The following is a 16,138-nucleotide window of genomic DNA, read 5'->3' on the forward strand; positions in this document are numbered from 1 at the left end:
CCGCTCGCTTCGCAGGCCCGGGTCTGCCAGCCTCGAGTGCCGGAGTGCCGCGGGGCCGCTAGCCAGCCGCAAGCCTCGGCGTCAGGGGCATGGAGGAGCGGCGGGCTCGGAGCCGCGCCCCTGAGTCCCCGAAACTTCCGAGCCGGCGCCAGTCGGCGCCGCTGCCACCACCGCTTCGCCTGCCGGCCTGAGAGCGGGACCATGGATGAAAGGTTCAACAAGTGGCTGCTGACGCCGGTGCTCACTCTCCTCTTCGTGGTCATCATGTACCAGTACGTGTCCCCCTCCTGCACCAGCTCCTGCGCCAACTTCGGGGAGCAGCCCCGCGCCGGGGAGGCCAGCCAGCCTGCCGCCCCGGGTCCGGCCCGCCGGGCACAGGTGCCGCTCGAGGACTGGGAGCGACGGCCCCAGCTGCCCCCGCCACCCCGGGGGCCGCCCGAGGGGCCCCTGGGGGCCGTGGCGCCGGAAGACGAGGACGAGGAGCCAGGGGACCCGGAGGAGGAGGAGGAGGGAGAGGAGGAAGAGGAGCCGGACCCCGAGTCCCCTGAGAACGGCTCCCTGCCCCGGTTCGTGCCGCGCTTCAATTTCACCCTGAAGGACCTGACTCGCTTTGTGGATTTCAACATAAAAGGGCGCGACGTGATCGTGTTCCTGCACATCCAGAAGACCGGGGGCACCACGTTCGGCCGGCACCTGGTGAAGAACATCCGGCTGGAGCAGCCGTGTAGCTGCAAAGCGGGCCAGAAGAAGTGCACCTGCCACCGGCCGGGCAAGAAGGAAACGTGGCTCTTCTCCCGCTTCTCTACTGGCTGGAGCTGCGGACTGCACGCAGACTGGACGGAGCTCACCAACTGTGTGCCGGCCATCATGGAGAAGAAAGACTGTCCCCGCAACCACAGCCACACCAGGTACTGTCCCCTGCTCCGTCTCGCTTCTTGCCACCTCCCGCTGTTCTTTCCCTAGTCCCAACCATGGGCTGCTCTGAGCGTTCTTGGTGGTTCCCCAGCGTTTTACAGCAGTTGGGGCAGAGGCTTTGGGAAGGGGACAAGAAACCTCTGGATAGTGCTCTAGTCTTGAACTCGCTCCTCCCCTACCCCCATTGCTTCCCACCACTCCCCTTTCACCTTCAAAGGTGTCCGGAGCCGTCCTGTGTGTCCTTCCTTGTGCCTAGAACGGTGTGGCGTCCCTCGGAGCGGACGTTCAGAAAACCGTGGAATGGTGAGAAGGCCTGGGTTAGATAAACGAGGTTGAATCTTGGACCTAAGTGCTGTGTGTGGAAACCCAAACCCAGTAAAGGCAGAAGGAGCTCGGCGTAGAAAGGCAGGGCGGGAGTTTTCCAGGCAAGGTGAAGCTTGAGGGAAGTCTAATTCCTCTTTAAGTGGCTCTTGGGTGGCTGCTTGCCAGCTCTGGAAACAATTCTCTTGATGGCACTTTGAAGATACACATTCAAATTCCTGCTCTACCTCGATAACCCTAATTCTGGAGATGGTTTTTGTTGCTGAGCAATGCCAGGATTTTGACTCATGCTGTTCTAAGCAAGATTTTCACTCTCCCCCAGGCCAATCCATCAACTCATTCCAAAAGCATTTGTTAAATGCCTGCTCTGTGCCTAGCACTGTGCTAAATGCTAAGTGGATACAAAAATATAGTAAGTAAAATTTCTTCCTTTCAGGAGAGAATGGCCTTCTTCCTCCCTTCCCCTTTTAAATAGTAATACTGTTGAAAATTAGGAAAGTTTGACATCTTAATAGCCAATGAAACTGCTTACATTATTAACATCCTCTGAGAGAGGCATGGGCTTAAGAATTTGGTTGAATGTTCTTTCTGCCCACTGCAATTTGAAGATTAATCTGACATACTTGCTCAAGGGACTAAAGTATTAAAAGCTTGAAACACTACTTTATTGAAGTTTTTATCTCAAAGGTTTCAAACAATTTGGTGTAAGGAAATAGGAATTTAAAAACTCAAGCTCAATATGTTGATATCAGATAGCTTTTGCATTTGACATTATGGAAAAGCTTCATTTACTGGCAGCTACCCAGATTCCGGAATTCACCATCACTGAAGCATCTAATTCTACTTCATTTCTCCAAGAATGAGCAAAATTTCATTATGGGATTTTTTTTTTTTTTTTTTTACTCTGGCAGTTTTTCAAATGCTTCCTCTCCTTTCTGCTTCTTTCTCTGTTTAATGGAAATTGGTTAGACTTGGAATGAAAGCATTAGGCTCTTTCCTTAGTATATTTTAAGGAGCCTTTACTTTTAAATATTTCTAATTGTATAATATTTTAAAGCCTGCTCCTCTATTTTAACTTAAAACAGTCTTTCTTTTCTTTTTTTTTTTTAATTGAAAGGTAGGCTTTATTTTAAAATTTATTTCAGAGGTGCTAGTAATTGTATTTTAAATGTATCTCTTGCTCTCTGGCTCTCGTGCGTTCGCTCGCGCGCTCTCTGTCTCTCTCTGTCTCTCTGTCTCTCTGTCTCTCTGTGTCTGTCTGTCTGTCTGTCTGTCTGTCTCTCTCTCTCTCTCTCTCTCTCTAAATATATATACATAGAACTTATTTTCCAGGTCTTCATCAAATCTAGGACTTTACTTATTATTTATTTATTTATTTATTTATTTATTTATTTATGTTTTATTTTTCAATTACAATTGACATCCTACATTACTTTATATTAGTTAAAGCACAATGGTCAGACATCCACAATTTATGAAGTGATCCCCCCAGTCAATCCAGCACCTGGCTGGCACTATACATATTACTTGGCCATAAAACAGTTTTCCAATTATTACTTCCAAACTTCCTAACAAACAAAATTGTTATTTCAGTAAGAGAGAATGACCCCAAAGAGTTTGCTAGTCTGAATCCCAGCTAATATTTCACCAAAACTAGAGACTTTGATTATCACATAGAAACGTTTAATGACCCTTCAGTAGGGATCAGCAGTATTTTCTATTGATGTTTACAGAAGTCTTAGTGAGTAGATGAAGATTTTGGAAGAATTAGAGATTATGGAATCTAAAAGTAATGAAATTTTGGCTTAGTGATGAAATGATGCTGCTGCTACAGACCCAATATAGATTGAAGCAGCAAGGTCTCACTTCTATAGAAAAACTCACTATCTTTCTACTCTATGACGTAGGGAGTTTCCACCTTTGCTATTTGAACATGCAGTTCTATTGCACAGTCCAATGCTTTTCTTTGTTTAGCAATGGACCACGAACATTTATTTCTTCCTGAATTACAAGTTATCAGATAACCAGCCTGCGCTAGTTGGCTTTTTTTTTAATTTTTAATTTTTGTGGTAATGTTTCTATTTTTGGCGGGGAATAGCACTTTTTATAATCTTTCTTCCTTTTTTTCTTTATCCTCTCTCCCCAGCCTGGTATTCTCAATTACTTTTCTTCTCGAGATGCTGTAGGACAGAATATTTGTGGTTTATGTGAGTTGCTGTGCATGAAAATCTATAGGGAAAAAGTTGAAGAGATGTTCAGTAGCATCTTCCTCATACAGGAGATAGAATTAGTTGTCTGTCATTGGAATGTCTGTGTACGGCATTCTACAGCCAACCACATTAGCCTGGATAATGGAGGGTGCATTTCCACAATGCAAAATGGCAGATAATCTATTAATACATAATGGGAACAAGGTTCTTCAGATAGGACTGACTCTAAGCAAGATTGAGAAGTAGATCATGTTGACTTTAGTTCTTTGATTTCTTTTGGTCCCCTCGAAGATGTCCCATCCCCATTTCTCACAGAGATCAGTGCTCCCGTGAATTATGTAATGGGTCAGAGCAGGGATTCTGGAGTCAGATGGATATGGCTCTTGTGCTTACTAACTGTGTAACCAGGAGTAAGTTACTCCTGCTGAGCCTCAGATTCTTCATCTTTAAAGCATAAGTAATAATTAGTACTTCTCTAACAGGTGTTATGAAAACTAAGAAAATGCATACAAAATGCTTAGCATAGTGTTTATTCATAGTATAATATGCTGGCATATAGTACTTAATATGCAGGTATATAGTGATACTGAGACATCAATTGTTAACTGTAATAATATTTTCCTGAATCAAGGCCTTCTTTCATAAGAGGATCTGAAGTCAATCCTTAGAGCCACCCAGTATAAATGGGACACAATTTATAGAAATGCCATTTTATGATTGTATTGAGACAGAATGCTAAGTTCCAAACATAAGAAATAAGTGGAAAATTATCATCATTTGGGCGTCAGTCTTCAGGGAACAGGATGGGAGACAAGAATGGGTGGCACACAATATAATTGGATATATCTTCTGTTGGTGACAAGAAACACTGACTGGCATGGTGAGAGAGGAGGTGGGAAGTGGGAGGCCAGCACTAAACGGAGATGCATGGTGGAGTTGAAGGAACCACCATATGGATTTTATGAACCCAGGAAGGGCAAGGCTTGGTGACGGGCAGTTTGGATCCCGCACAGAGGGCATTTCTGACCACAGAAATTGGTTAGAATAAAATAGGAAACTAATAGGAAGATAGCATATTTGATGACCACTTTTATCATATCTCTGATGATTTCTTCCCATTACTTTTCTTTTGCTTTTTTCCCCAATTACATATTTCTTTATTACTGTATGCTTTCCTCCTTTGTCTGCATGCCCAGGTCTTTACTAGACTTTTCTTTGCCATTGGTGAATATGGATAGAATCATAACATTTTATGAGTAAAATAGACTGATGAGATAATCTAGTCCCACAGTTTATATGGCAAGTGGGTAACTGATTTTAAGGAAGTGAGCTGATTTGTCTAAGGTTTCCCCAGGGCACTCAGGTCTTCATTTTAGTAATGTATATTCAATGTTTTGGCTACTGTTTCTTTTGTTTATTATTAAAAATATAGTAGAAAGTGTCTTAAGCACCTACTATATGCCAGGCACTATGATCGTTCTAGGAATACAGTTTTAGACAAATAGTATCAGCCTATAAACTTAGGTTACTAAGGAAAATAGACCTTGATCTTTGGTGAGTATTGCTCTCATTCTTAAATAGTCCTGGAAAGAGATTCCATCCAAACCTTTTGTAGGGTGGGTTGGCAATTTTTCTCTATTATGATCTGTGTTCTATTGGTCCTGTGAGAGCAGTTGGAACCTTATGAATTCTATATTAGACAATACCTTCTGTACTGCAGATGGTACAAACCTAACTCAAACTTAGTTCAGCCACAGAGAAATTATTGGCTTTATAACCAGACAATAGGAAAAGTAGGGGTAGAGTTGGTTTCAAAAATGGCTGGAACTGGAGATTTGTGGTCTTTCTCCCCACACTTTTTTTACATCTTGACTGCATTCTCTCAAATTGTCTTATTCTGTGAAATGAGTAAATGGCTGTCATATCTAATAGCTCCACAAGCTGAGAGGAAAGCAGGTCTTCTCTGAGTTCCAGTTTGAAATCTTGGGGGATGACTCTGATTAGTCCAGGTTGGAACTTGTGACTATTCTTTCAGCCAATCAGTGTGGCCAGGGAGATGAGGTTCTCTGATCCACCTTGTATTACAGAACCATCCCATGACTGGTGTGTGTGTGTGTGTGTGTGTGTGTGTGTGTGTGATCGCAAGAAGGGGAGGTAGTACAGATACAGCTCCTGGGTGGACCAGTGAGTTTCAGATAGTCCTTCCAATTATGTCAGTTACAGATATAAATAAATGAGAAGCAAATGAACCTTCAGATCTCTTCTTTGCATTCTCTTTAGGAAAAATTTTAAGTCAGATTATGACTGTGGTTTATTTGCAGTGTCTAGGAACTATGTCATGGGAGGAATAGTGAAGAAAATGATAATATTCAATATGAAGATCAGAAAAATAAAGAGACATAAAAGTTGCCTTTAAATGCTCAAAGGAGGAAGATGGAAGAGACTTGGTCTGTATTTCTCCAAACAATAGAACTAAGATAAGTGAGATAGAAGTGATGAGATAAAGATTCAAGTCAGAGTAAGAAAGAACTTCCTAAAATATTTATAACAATCTAAAATGAGAATGAACTCTTTTGTGAAATGGTGTGCTCCCCAGCAGTGAAAACTTTAGACTTGACCCATAAACCACTGATGGTGTAAAAGGAAATTCTTCCTGGGAAAGAGCCTAGCTTGTATGGCCTTTTATTTTAAGGTTGTGTTCTAACCTAATCTCAGGGTATCATTCTCCTCCCTTTTCCTGCCAAGAGAAAACAAAATCAAACCAAAAAGAAAAAGAAAAAAAAAAGATTATAAATAAGCTAGTCAGTTCTCAAACATTTATAGATATTTTTACCAAGGAAACTTTTGGTCAGGCACACGTTGATGGTATAGGCTGTTTTATACATTCAGACTCAAGAATAATAAATAGGTCTTGTGTACTAGAATGTCTGCTTCTTAATAAGTATAAAAAGGTAAGATGAAAAAATATAACACAGCTTGCCACAAAAAGCCATAACCACTTTGAAACATCATCTGGTTATTGCTTTTCCTTTAGACAGCAGGCTAAAATATATAAGGAGGCTGAAGAGCTCTGTTTCAAAGACAATCTGGAATATTATGGCCCATACTGCTTTCTAAACATATTCTTTTTGATGTCTCTTCTAATTAGAAATGTTGACCTGCAAAGAAGGTTAATTTTCACCATCAAGTTTTTATGGAGAGTAAAACTAAGGAGATATGAAATTGTTCTGTGTATGTGCCATTCTCCACTTATATGTTTATTGCAGGGTCTCTTTATGTATTGTTTCCGGTTCAAACCACCAATATTTGCTGTAAATCAGGAGATTGAATTAAACCCTTTCGATTTCTTTTTTTTTTTTTTTTTGAGTTGTGGAGCTAAAATTAGAAGTGGTAATAGATGATTTATTTTTTGCCTTTTTTCTTTCAGGTTACCGTGGGATTTTTGAAAGGGTTGATTTTAGAGAAATATAAATATTCATGTAATTGGGAACTAGGTAAATTTAGCCACTAACAAAGTGGATTTGCTTAATCTTAGACTCTTATATTATTATTCCCTCATGCTAATTATTATCATGTCATTTTGACTAAGGACAATCAGAAGCTTATGGCATTTAAAAGTTATTTATGCTTGATAATGAATTAAACAGGTTTAATTGAGACTGGCAAATCCTAATGTGATATTAAGAATCATGAAATAAATTGATTATTGGGCCAAGAAATAGGTTTAGTATGAAAACAAATGAAGAACCCAAATTAATAGTTTGTAATAATCATTTATCTTGTTTTTGAGTTTGTTAAATTATGGATATCATGTATATATTCTCTGTTGATTTTAATTGGCTAATATAAGTTAACTATGTGTTGGGAAGTCTACTAAACATTTAACTTTGAGAATGTTATTTGTTTATATCTTCCTCTAGCAAATATAGTTGCTCAGTAAAACACATGTAAATTTCCAGCACAGAGATTGACCTCTAGAAGCTGCTAAATAAATGTCATCTAAAAATATACTGTATATTCTAGCTTACCTTGTAAAACTATCAGCATAACTTGATAAGACTGGTTCTTTAAAAGAAGAAATTATTAAATGTTTTGTGTCATGACTCTCTTATTCAGATGAAAATTCTTGTGTCTAATATAAATTGTTAGCAGTAGCCTTCCATAATTCCTCTGATTCTCTAGAAGAGGAGTAAAAGTAAGTATGGAGGCCAGAGCTTATTGGACCATTCTAAGAGGTTTCTACTATTAGACATTATGCCACAAATCAGAAATTCAGTTGGGTACAAACAGATGTACTTGCCTCTTGGGAAGGCTAATCTTATTCATTTTCACTTCGTGAAAAATCAGCTTAAATGGAGAGCATAGGAACTTTGATGTAGGATGGGAGGGTGAAAAAGCATAAGTAATGTAGACCCTGGATTACTACTGGTCAAAGTCAGATGGTCGAGGTAAGGTGTTGTAGTTAGAGATTATGATATTGGAGAGCAATGGGAAGAGACCCTGAATTAGAGAGAAAGTCCTCAAAAGAAATTGGAAAAAACTCAATGACAAATTTATCACCTGAAAATCACTGAAAATTATACTTATGCCCAATTCGTGAATGTTATTAGGGTAATGTTTAAGAGCATGGACTGTAAAGTCAAACTAGCTAGATTTTAATGTGGCTCAACCACTTACTGTCATATAACCCAGAATAAGTCAGTTACCTGCTCTGTACTTCAATTTCCTTCCCTAAAAAATGGGAGGAATAATAGTACTATCTCATGGTGAGGGTCGATAATATGTGTAGCACTCTTCAAACACACCCTGACACATAGAAGGATTAGCTGTTATTTTCTCATTGGACTCATATATTCGTGCTGTTTTGTGTAAAAACACAATGATAGATAAACCTGTACTATCCTTTTTGAATCTGGAACTTTTCATCCTGAATGATGCAAAAGTGAATTTGCAAGCTTTTAAAGCCATAAATGATCAAAGTAAATGTTAATTCTTAAGATACCTGGACACTGAATGGACACTTAATGAATAATGTTGAATGGAACAACATTTCTTCAGTATATCATTTTATTTTTTTGTGGGAAATTAATGAAACAGCAACAAAAAATGTTTAAACACAATTAAATTCATAAATGAAGCAATCCTGCAGTGAAATTGAATTAGTTGCCTGTGGGCACATAAATATTAGTAGTTCATTACTATTATTAATATCTTACCCTGCTTTTATTGCTAAATGTCATTTGTTGTCAGAACCTTGCATTTAATACTTTATGTTCATGGTTTCCTCTGCATTCAAGTTTCTTTATAAACATAAGAGTAGAAATGCTAACCACCTTGATGTCCTCCATATTTATTTGTTAGATTTTACAGAATATTTCTTCCAAAGAAGTCAAGGTTATGGATGTATAGCTGTAAACCTGAATGATAGCTTCTATATTTTGTGGATTCTAATTGGGAATTTGTAGAATTTTATAGGTTTACTTCAAAAGTGAAAACATAGACCTAGAAAGAAGAGTAAACATGATTTTAAAGATAGATATGCAGTAACGTAACCTGTGTGTGGAAATTTCAAGGTAAGACCAGTATAATATAGTAAAGAATGCGGTGACATGCCAACGAAGAGAGTACAGACAGTGATAATGCAGAGTGTAAATTAGAAGGCTGCTACAGAGAGGGAGAGCAGAAGGACAAAAGTAGTCAAGGTGAAGAATGAAATCCTAAAAGAACCAAATCAGAAGGAAGGTACTAATGAAAGTAGAGGTCAGAAATTTATCTTGGGTGCAACATTTGTCTCATTAGTACATTTATGGGACGTAATCAGCTCTCTTTAAGGCTATCTTAGAGTGCTGGTGTATTTGAATGCTGCTGATGTTATTTTATTTACTTATACATTCCTTTTCTGTATCAGACTGGTATTTACTGGTAGCTGTATTAATCAGGGTTCTGGTAGTAAACAAGGACACACTCTGGTATTGTGAAGGGACTAGTTACAGTTATGGATGGGGTAAAGGCACCAGCACTGGACCTGAGGTACCTTGCTGCTAGTAACAAGGGGAAACTGTTAATCACCCTGGGCCTGAAGTGTGAAAGGGAGAGAACATGTTGTCAGTATGCATTGTCTGCTGGAGCCTTACGGGAGCTATATAGTCTCAATAGTATGAAGGGCTTCCCCACAGGAGCTATTTGTAGAAATCAGGCAGAGAAGAAGGGGTAGGAGAGGAAATACCTTGATTACTTTCTCTTCCCACCTCTCCATCTCTTTCTATTGTTTTCCATTGCCTGAATCCTCCTGGAAGCTAAAGGACTAGAGAGCTCATTGATTCCATGGGCTTTGGCAAGGCAGAGAAAGATGGAGTATGGAATTGGGTTTGTAGGGGTAGGAGGGATGGAAATGGAGAATAACTAGCACAGTGCCTTGAAATAGTTGGAAATTTTTTCTACTTCATTTTATGAATGCCCTGTTCAGTTCTATATATGAGGCCGAGAATAAATACTCTTTCTTTTAGTACTTGTATCACATGTTTTCTGTATGGGCCATTAGTCTCCATGTAAAGAATGGTGAATGCAGCAAAAGGCACTCAGCAGAAGAATAGTCACATAGACAAGTGACTTTTTGCTGAGTAATAAAAATAATGATAAATTTGGGTGTTTTGTCATCTTAGTACTACAGATTCAGTTGGTAATAGTGACAGATTTGGGGAGTTAGATCTGTATTATGCATAGTATATAACTCATATTTTTACATTACGTTTCTGTGTGGTATTTTATGAATTTTAAGTTATATGACAGTATTTGTTGAGGCATGACAAAATAGTTTGCAAAATTGGCTGTAGTTTGCAAAAGTGTATTTATAAGATGAGAAGCTTTCTGCTGCTTAATTTTCTTCCAAGAACATTCAGAATAATATTTGTGTGGCTTTAAGTCTCTGAAGGTAAAAGGTGAGGGAAGGAAAGGAACTGTATTACATTTGAAACTGTTCTAATGTTTTTAGTTTTAAATGACTTTTGAAACATATTTCCATATTTATTTGGGTGGAGATATGAAATGCTTGAAAGTATACATACATGCAACTCTGTGCAAAACATTATGAACCTGGAATCTCCTAACATTGGATACTGAAAAATATTAAGTAAAGTTGGTGTCTGAGAAAACTGGACACAAAAACTATCAATTCACTACTTTAATTCCAAGAGCCAGAATGCCATGAGCAAACTACTATTCCACATATGTATCTGTAGATGACAAAACAATGTTCAGTTCACTATCTGTACCTAGTACATCTATTGGGATTCATGTGAGGGTGTTAAGTTCATTTCTCTCATCCATAGGAGGGAATTTTGAGTTGCTGGTAAGAATATTATCCATGAAGAACATACCAGCCTCCATCCTCTTTTTCACAGTCCTCCTTTACACACGATCCTCTTTTTTTGTTCTCTAGGACTCCATTTTGTGACATGGCTAGGGTCAGCCATCGTCTGTAAACATGAGGATCATCTTCAGGCCAATGACTCTGTATGAAAGTTACTTGCCATAATAAATTTGCCTTAGGAATTGTTTTCTGCTGGCTATGAAAGTTATTAGCGCTAAGGAACCTATACTCTGTACAACTGGATCTAAGTCTAATTCACTTAAAGAATCTGGGAGAGATGTCGGAGAAGATTTTCTTTCTCACATAGCTTCATTAAGCTTGTCATTGTACCTTCCATATATGCAATGAAAGAAGTGGATTAATGAATAGTTCTATTTCTAATATATCTATTAATAAACCGTTAAATCAGTATTTCTATTGACAAATATCAAAAGTGTTGTGTAGAAAACTACTAGACAATGTGAAGCAACTTAGGTATCCTGGAAGAGTCAAATTTATTAACTGATGCATTTTTAGAATAAAAATATTTGTCAACTGTCATGACCCATTTTTTGTCTTTTTAAATTCAGACTTAAGCCTATTACACCAGCACAGATAAATTTCTTTGCTTTGTAAGTTTTATTCCCCAAGTTCCTTATGTGTGCTATAAAGAATAATTAATGTAATGTAAAAATCAATATCGTATATAAATTATTTAGGCTTTACTATCATTGTAATTTTCTTTTCAACACCTATTGATTGGCAACAATTCATTTGTTAATTTCTTCCTAATAAGATATTCATTGTATTAGGTCTGTAGTAGTGCTGTCCCTGCACTTTCACAAATAAGTCATGAATTACTAATGATACATGAACAAATTAACTTACTAGTGAGTGCTGTGAGAAAGAAAACGGGCAAGGGAGAGTCATTAGCAATGCTGTCTTATAGCGATATTGTATAGCCAGATGACTGCTGGTAACTAAATGAGTAGATTCTTGCAGGATATTAATTTGTATTTTAAAATTTATGTGTATGTATTTGTACAGGTATATATATGTTTCCTTTTTCAAGTAAATTTTTAAATACACAATTCTCTTGTTTTCAAGAGATGGGAAATGATCATCTGTACCTATCTGTGCTCTGAATGTGTTTGTTCTTAAATACTGTTTTGGCACCTGTCCACTGAATCACATCAGAGGGGTGGGAAAAATCTGGGAACTTTTGGAAACCCAAAGAAATTTGAGCCCAAGAAATCAAATCGCTAAAACTCATGGCACAGAGTGCTTTTGGATTAGCTAATTTTGACCAAAGAAGCAGGATGGTATCCTGAAAAGAACTCTAAATTTGTGACCAAGCAACCAGCATTTGAATCCAGGCTTCCTCACTGATATGTTTATTTATTTATTGTGTAGCTTTCTTGCCAAAATTTAAGTAAGTGACTTATTTGTTTCCTTCTGCATTTTTAGTGCCTAGAATCATGCCACTGCATAATGGCTAATCAAATAAATGTTGACTGAATAAATGAAAGAATGAAAGAAAATAGGCATAAATGTACTAATTTATTGGATAAGAATTTGGATAAGAATATGTGTCTTATTTCCTTGTTTAGAGTTGTAGTTTAAGTAAATGACTATGAAGTTACTTTATAAAGCACAAAGTACTATACAAATTTAAATTTAAAATTGATGGTGAGAGGCCTTTTGATATAGAATATAAAGGAAGGAAAGTTGAATTTTGGAAATGCAATGAATATATAATTCAGCTCTTTTTTAAAAATAAATTTATTTATTTAAATTAGTTTTAAGTATACACTACATTAGTTAGGCATCTATAATGTTCATAAAATGATCCCCCCAATTGCTCCCTCCCTTCTCTGGCCCTCCACTTAGCCATCATATTAATGCTATCTGCATTACCTCTGCCGTGCTCCCTGTGCCCAACTAAAGTTTCAAAACTTGGAAATGAAAAGATGCAGTTGAAAAACATGTAAAATATGCATTCAGCTCAACAATTTGTTAGAGTAATGAGCAGTTTCTTTTAAAACAGGTTGTAATATATCATAAACCGCTTATCAAAATGCATGTCTTTCCCTTAGACTATCAGAAAACCTTTTTTCCAGGGAACAGATCAAGGAACAATTTTTTTTTCTCTCCATTGCTTTACCTTTTTGAAAAAGTTATCCTAAAATTGAGATTTTTAGTTTTATATTCAGAACTTTATCATTACCTTCATATGATAGCTATAAATTATTGCTATCATTTAATATGTGCTGAACGTGAGCTGAGACTGTAACTCTTCTTCATTTAAGCTGATTTAGGATGTGATACTCCATTGAATTGTTCACTACATATTTGGTTTTGCAGTTAATTACAAAGAAAGCAAAAAGTTACTTTAGCAAAGAAAAAAATGTTCCAGAATCTAGAGTTCGCATTGCAATAAAGATCTACAGGCAGAATAATTTTGCTTAGTAATGAGCTTTTTATATTGGAGGCATGCCTGGTCACTTCCAGGAAGATATATATATTTGCATGAGCAAAGACCTAGAAGTACACATAGCTCATGGGCTGTGGGGGAGGCTTAGGAGTTCAGTAAGCTGATAGAAAACTATGAGAGGCGTGATGACTAGCAGTAGAAGGTGATCCAGAAGAAGAGAGGGTATAATCATTTATTGAACTGTTTATCTTAACAGCAACACTACAAGGCTTATAGAAGTATCCCCATTTTACAGATGAAGAGTCTGAGTTTATTCATTAGGATGCCATCACCTTCATTTCACGAGGGTTTTTTAATTTTTTTAATTTTTTTTTATTGAGACACTGTCAATTGGCTTAATAATAAGACATTTTAAATTTCATAACATGCCTAGAGAACTGGTCAATTCCATTCTCATAGCATTGTCCAGATCCAATGAGGCAGGCAAAGAATATAAGTTCTGAAGCCCAACTGTGTATTTGAATCCTGATTCTTCCATTTATTACTATGTGACCTTGCACAAATGGCACAAATTTATCAGGGTTCAGTTTCTCAATCTGTAAACATTTCTACCTGGTATTAGTAATGAGGATTATATGAATTAATGCACACAAACATTTAGAGGAATACCAGAAGCAGTCATTGAATGTTAGCTATCATTATTTTACTGAGGACCTAGGTGTTTTTTCACATCTTTGTTCTGCCACCTTGAGCTTGATGAGTTGGGCAATAGGCTGCTTCTCTCATGGTTGCAAGAAGGCTGCAGCTCTTCAGTTGGTCGCAGAAATTCCTGGCCAAATAGACAATGACTAGAGCAGAAAGGGTCACATTCCCATCCCTAAGCCAATCACTGGCAACAGGAATGAGATCTCCAGGCTTTCTTCTTGAAGATGGAGATAAGATTATCCTTCCTCCAGTCACAAGTGGACAGCAGAACAAAATCCAAGCTCTTCCAGCAAGGGAAAGGGGAGACGTATGTTGGAGAGGCTACTAATCGTATATTCGTCTTGTTTTAGAGAGGCGCATAGTATTAAATTGTAAAGCTGAATTTCAGATCTAGGACTTAACTTCCAAATTCTAGCTTGACGTTTATTCTAATTTACATCTGCTAAAAATGTTGCATTTCTATGATTGGTCAAAAAACTGGAATTATTCATTCATTTTTTTCATGCATCACTTTGTTGGTTCACTCAACTGCAATGTACATTTATTGAATGTCTATTATATATCAATCACATACAGTACAGTTTCAGAGAAATCAGAGGGAGAAACAATAGTCGTTATTACTGACACATTTTGATTGTTCGCTCTAGGCAAAGTGCTTTATGTTTGTAAGTACTTGCTTTAAGTAGGTACTATTATCATCTCCATTATACAGATGAGAGAATGAGGTTTAGGGATATTAAGTGACTTGCTCATGGTTGCAAAACTGTTTATTGGTGGAACAGTTAGGTGTTTTAACTCAGGTGTATCTGACTTCAGAATTATATCTCATAATCCCTAAGCTGTGCTGATACTGTGAATATTTGGCAGATATCTAGACTGGTAGTGAAAGTACTGGCAGGAACAACGCAGGACCAAGGTAGACCTAGGTGGTTTATTGTAATAACCTTGTTTCTAGTTTTTGTATTTCATACTTCGATATCTAGGCCCTTTGCTGACTCTGGGGGAACTGCCCCTCCCAGGGCTAGCTAATGCCTAGAGATAACAAGCGAGCATGCCTTTCATATGAAAAACCAACTAATCTGGAGCCCATACCCCCAGCCACGTCCTTTATCACACTCATATAGTCCAGGCTGCTATCTCCCATGTCCTAATCACCCCAGACAACTTGGGACAGGCCCTATACCCTAGGGCTCCTTGAAATTATTCACACTAGCCAATTCTAAACTTGCTTACCCTGCCTCACTTATTCCTCTCCTTGGAAACCACAATAAAGGCCCTTGTCTACATTTTCCCCTCTGCCTTCCTCTGCCTCCTGGATTACCCTGTTGCTTCCCCATGTAGCCCTGTATGGTATGCTTTGCCTCCTATTTCTAGGTACCTGTGAGTATAAAAAACTTCTTCTTTTAGGACAGTCATTTCTGTGTATACTTGTCATACCACGCCTGATTAAAACAAATCCTAAGTATCCTTAAAACAGTTACCAAGAATGGAACCTGAACATAAGACAAAGAATTTAGTTAATCAGAAGCCTAACAGTCGTAAAAAGTGGGTTTTGAAACAGTGTAGAAACCAGTTTTCAGAGTACACTACAGGTGCAAGGTCACATTGAGACTAGGTCCTGGGTTAGACTAATCAGTGCTCTCACATCCATTATCAGGAGGATTGTGGATTGGTTCCAGAGACTAGAGAGGGGCCAGGTCTTCAAGTTAGTTAGTTCTAAGCTATAGGAGGACATGGGTGTAAGAAGAGGAGGGAGAGAAGGGAAAGGTTGTAGAGTTGCCCCATGGGCAAAACCTGAGCCTGGCAATTCCTTATAATTTAAACAATATTCTCAAGACATTGATGAGAGATATAAAAATATCTAATTTTATTTTGAAGTCATTTCTTTCTATAGCTGGGTACCTGGCTAGATTCAGTGATTCATTCATGATTGTAAATACCTAGCCCAATACCAGGCATTCGGGAGGATAGAAATTGAGGAGAAGACTGTCTTGGCTCTCAAAGAGTGAAATTATAGTTATGTAAATCATAGACGAAATGATTTGGAAATGTTTATATCACAACATTTAAGACAATTCATGGTATTGTAATCAGAACTATATATAAAAGTTCTGAAGAAGTTATGCTAAAAGAATAAATGAGCGTGAATATTTGCAGGAATAAAGAAGGCACATAATAAAGGATTTGAACTGGCTGGAGATAGGG

The 16,138-nt window shown here is 38.0% G+C and overlaps 1 protein-coding gene across 1 annotated transcript in view; it reads left to right on the forward strand.

The window, feature by feature from the left end:
* The first annotated feature begins 183 nt into the window (after window positions 1–183).
* HS6ST3 (heparan sulfate 6-O-sulfotransferase 3) overlaps window positions 184–16,138 on the forward strand; it is a 579,027-nt gene continuing 563,072 nt past the window's right edge. Inside the window, exon 1 of the mRNA XM_011355502.2 lies at window positions 184–908. Coding sequence (XP_011353804.1) covers window positions 202–908 — 707 coding nt within the window. The 5' untranslated portion in view covers window positions 184–201. The remainder of the gene's footprint in view (window positions 909–16,138) is intronic.

Source organism: Pteropus vampyrus, unplaced genomic scaffold (genome assembly GCF_000151845.1).
Source record: "Pteropus vampyrus isolate Shadow unplaced genomic scaffold, Pvam_2.0 Scaffold21, whole genome shotgun sequence".
NCBI classification, from domain to species: domain Eukaryota; kingdom Metazoa; phylum Chordata; class Mammalia; order Chiroptera; family Pteropodidae; genus Pteropus; species Pteropus vampyrus.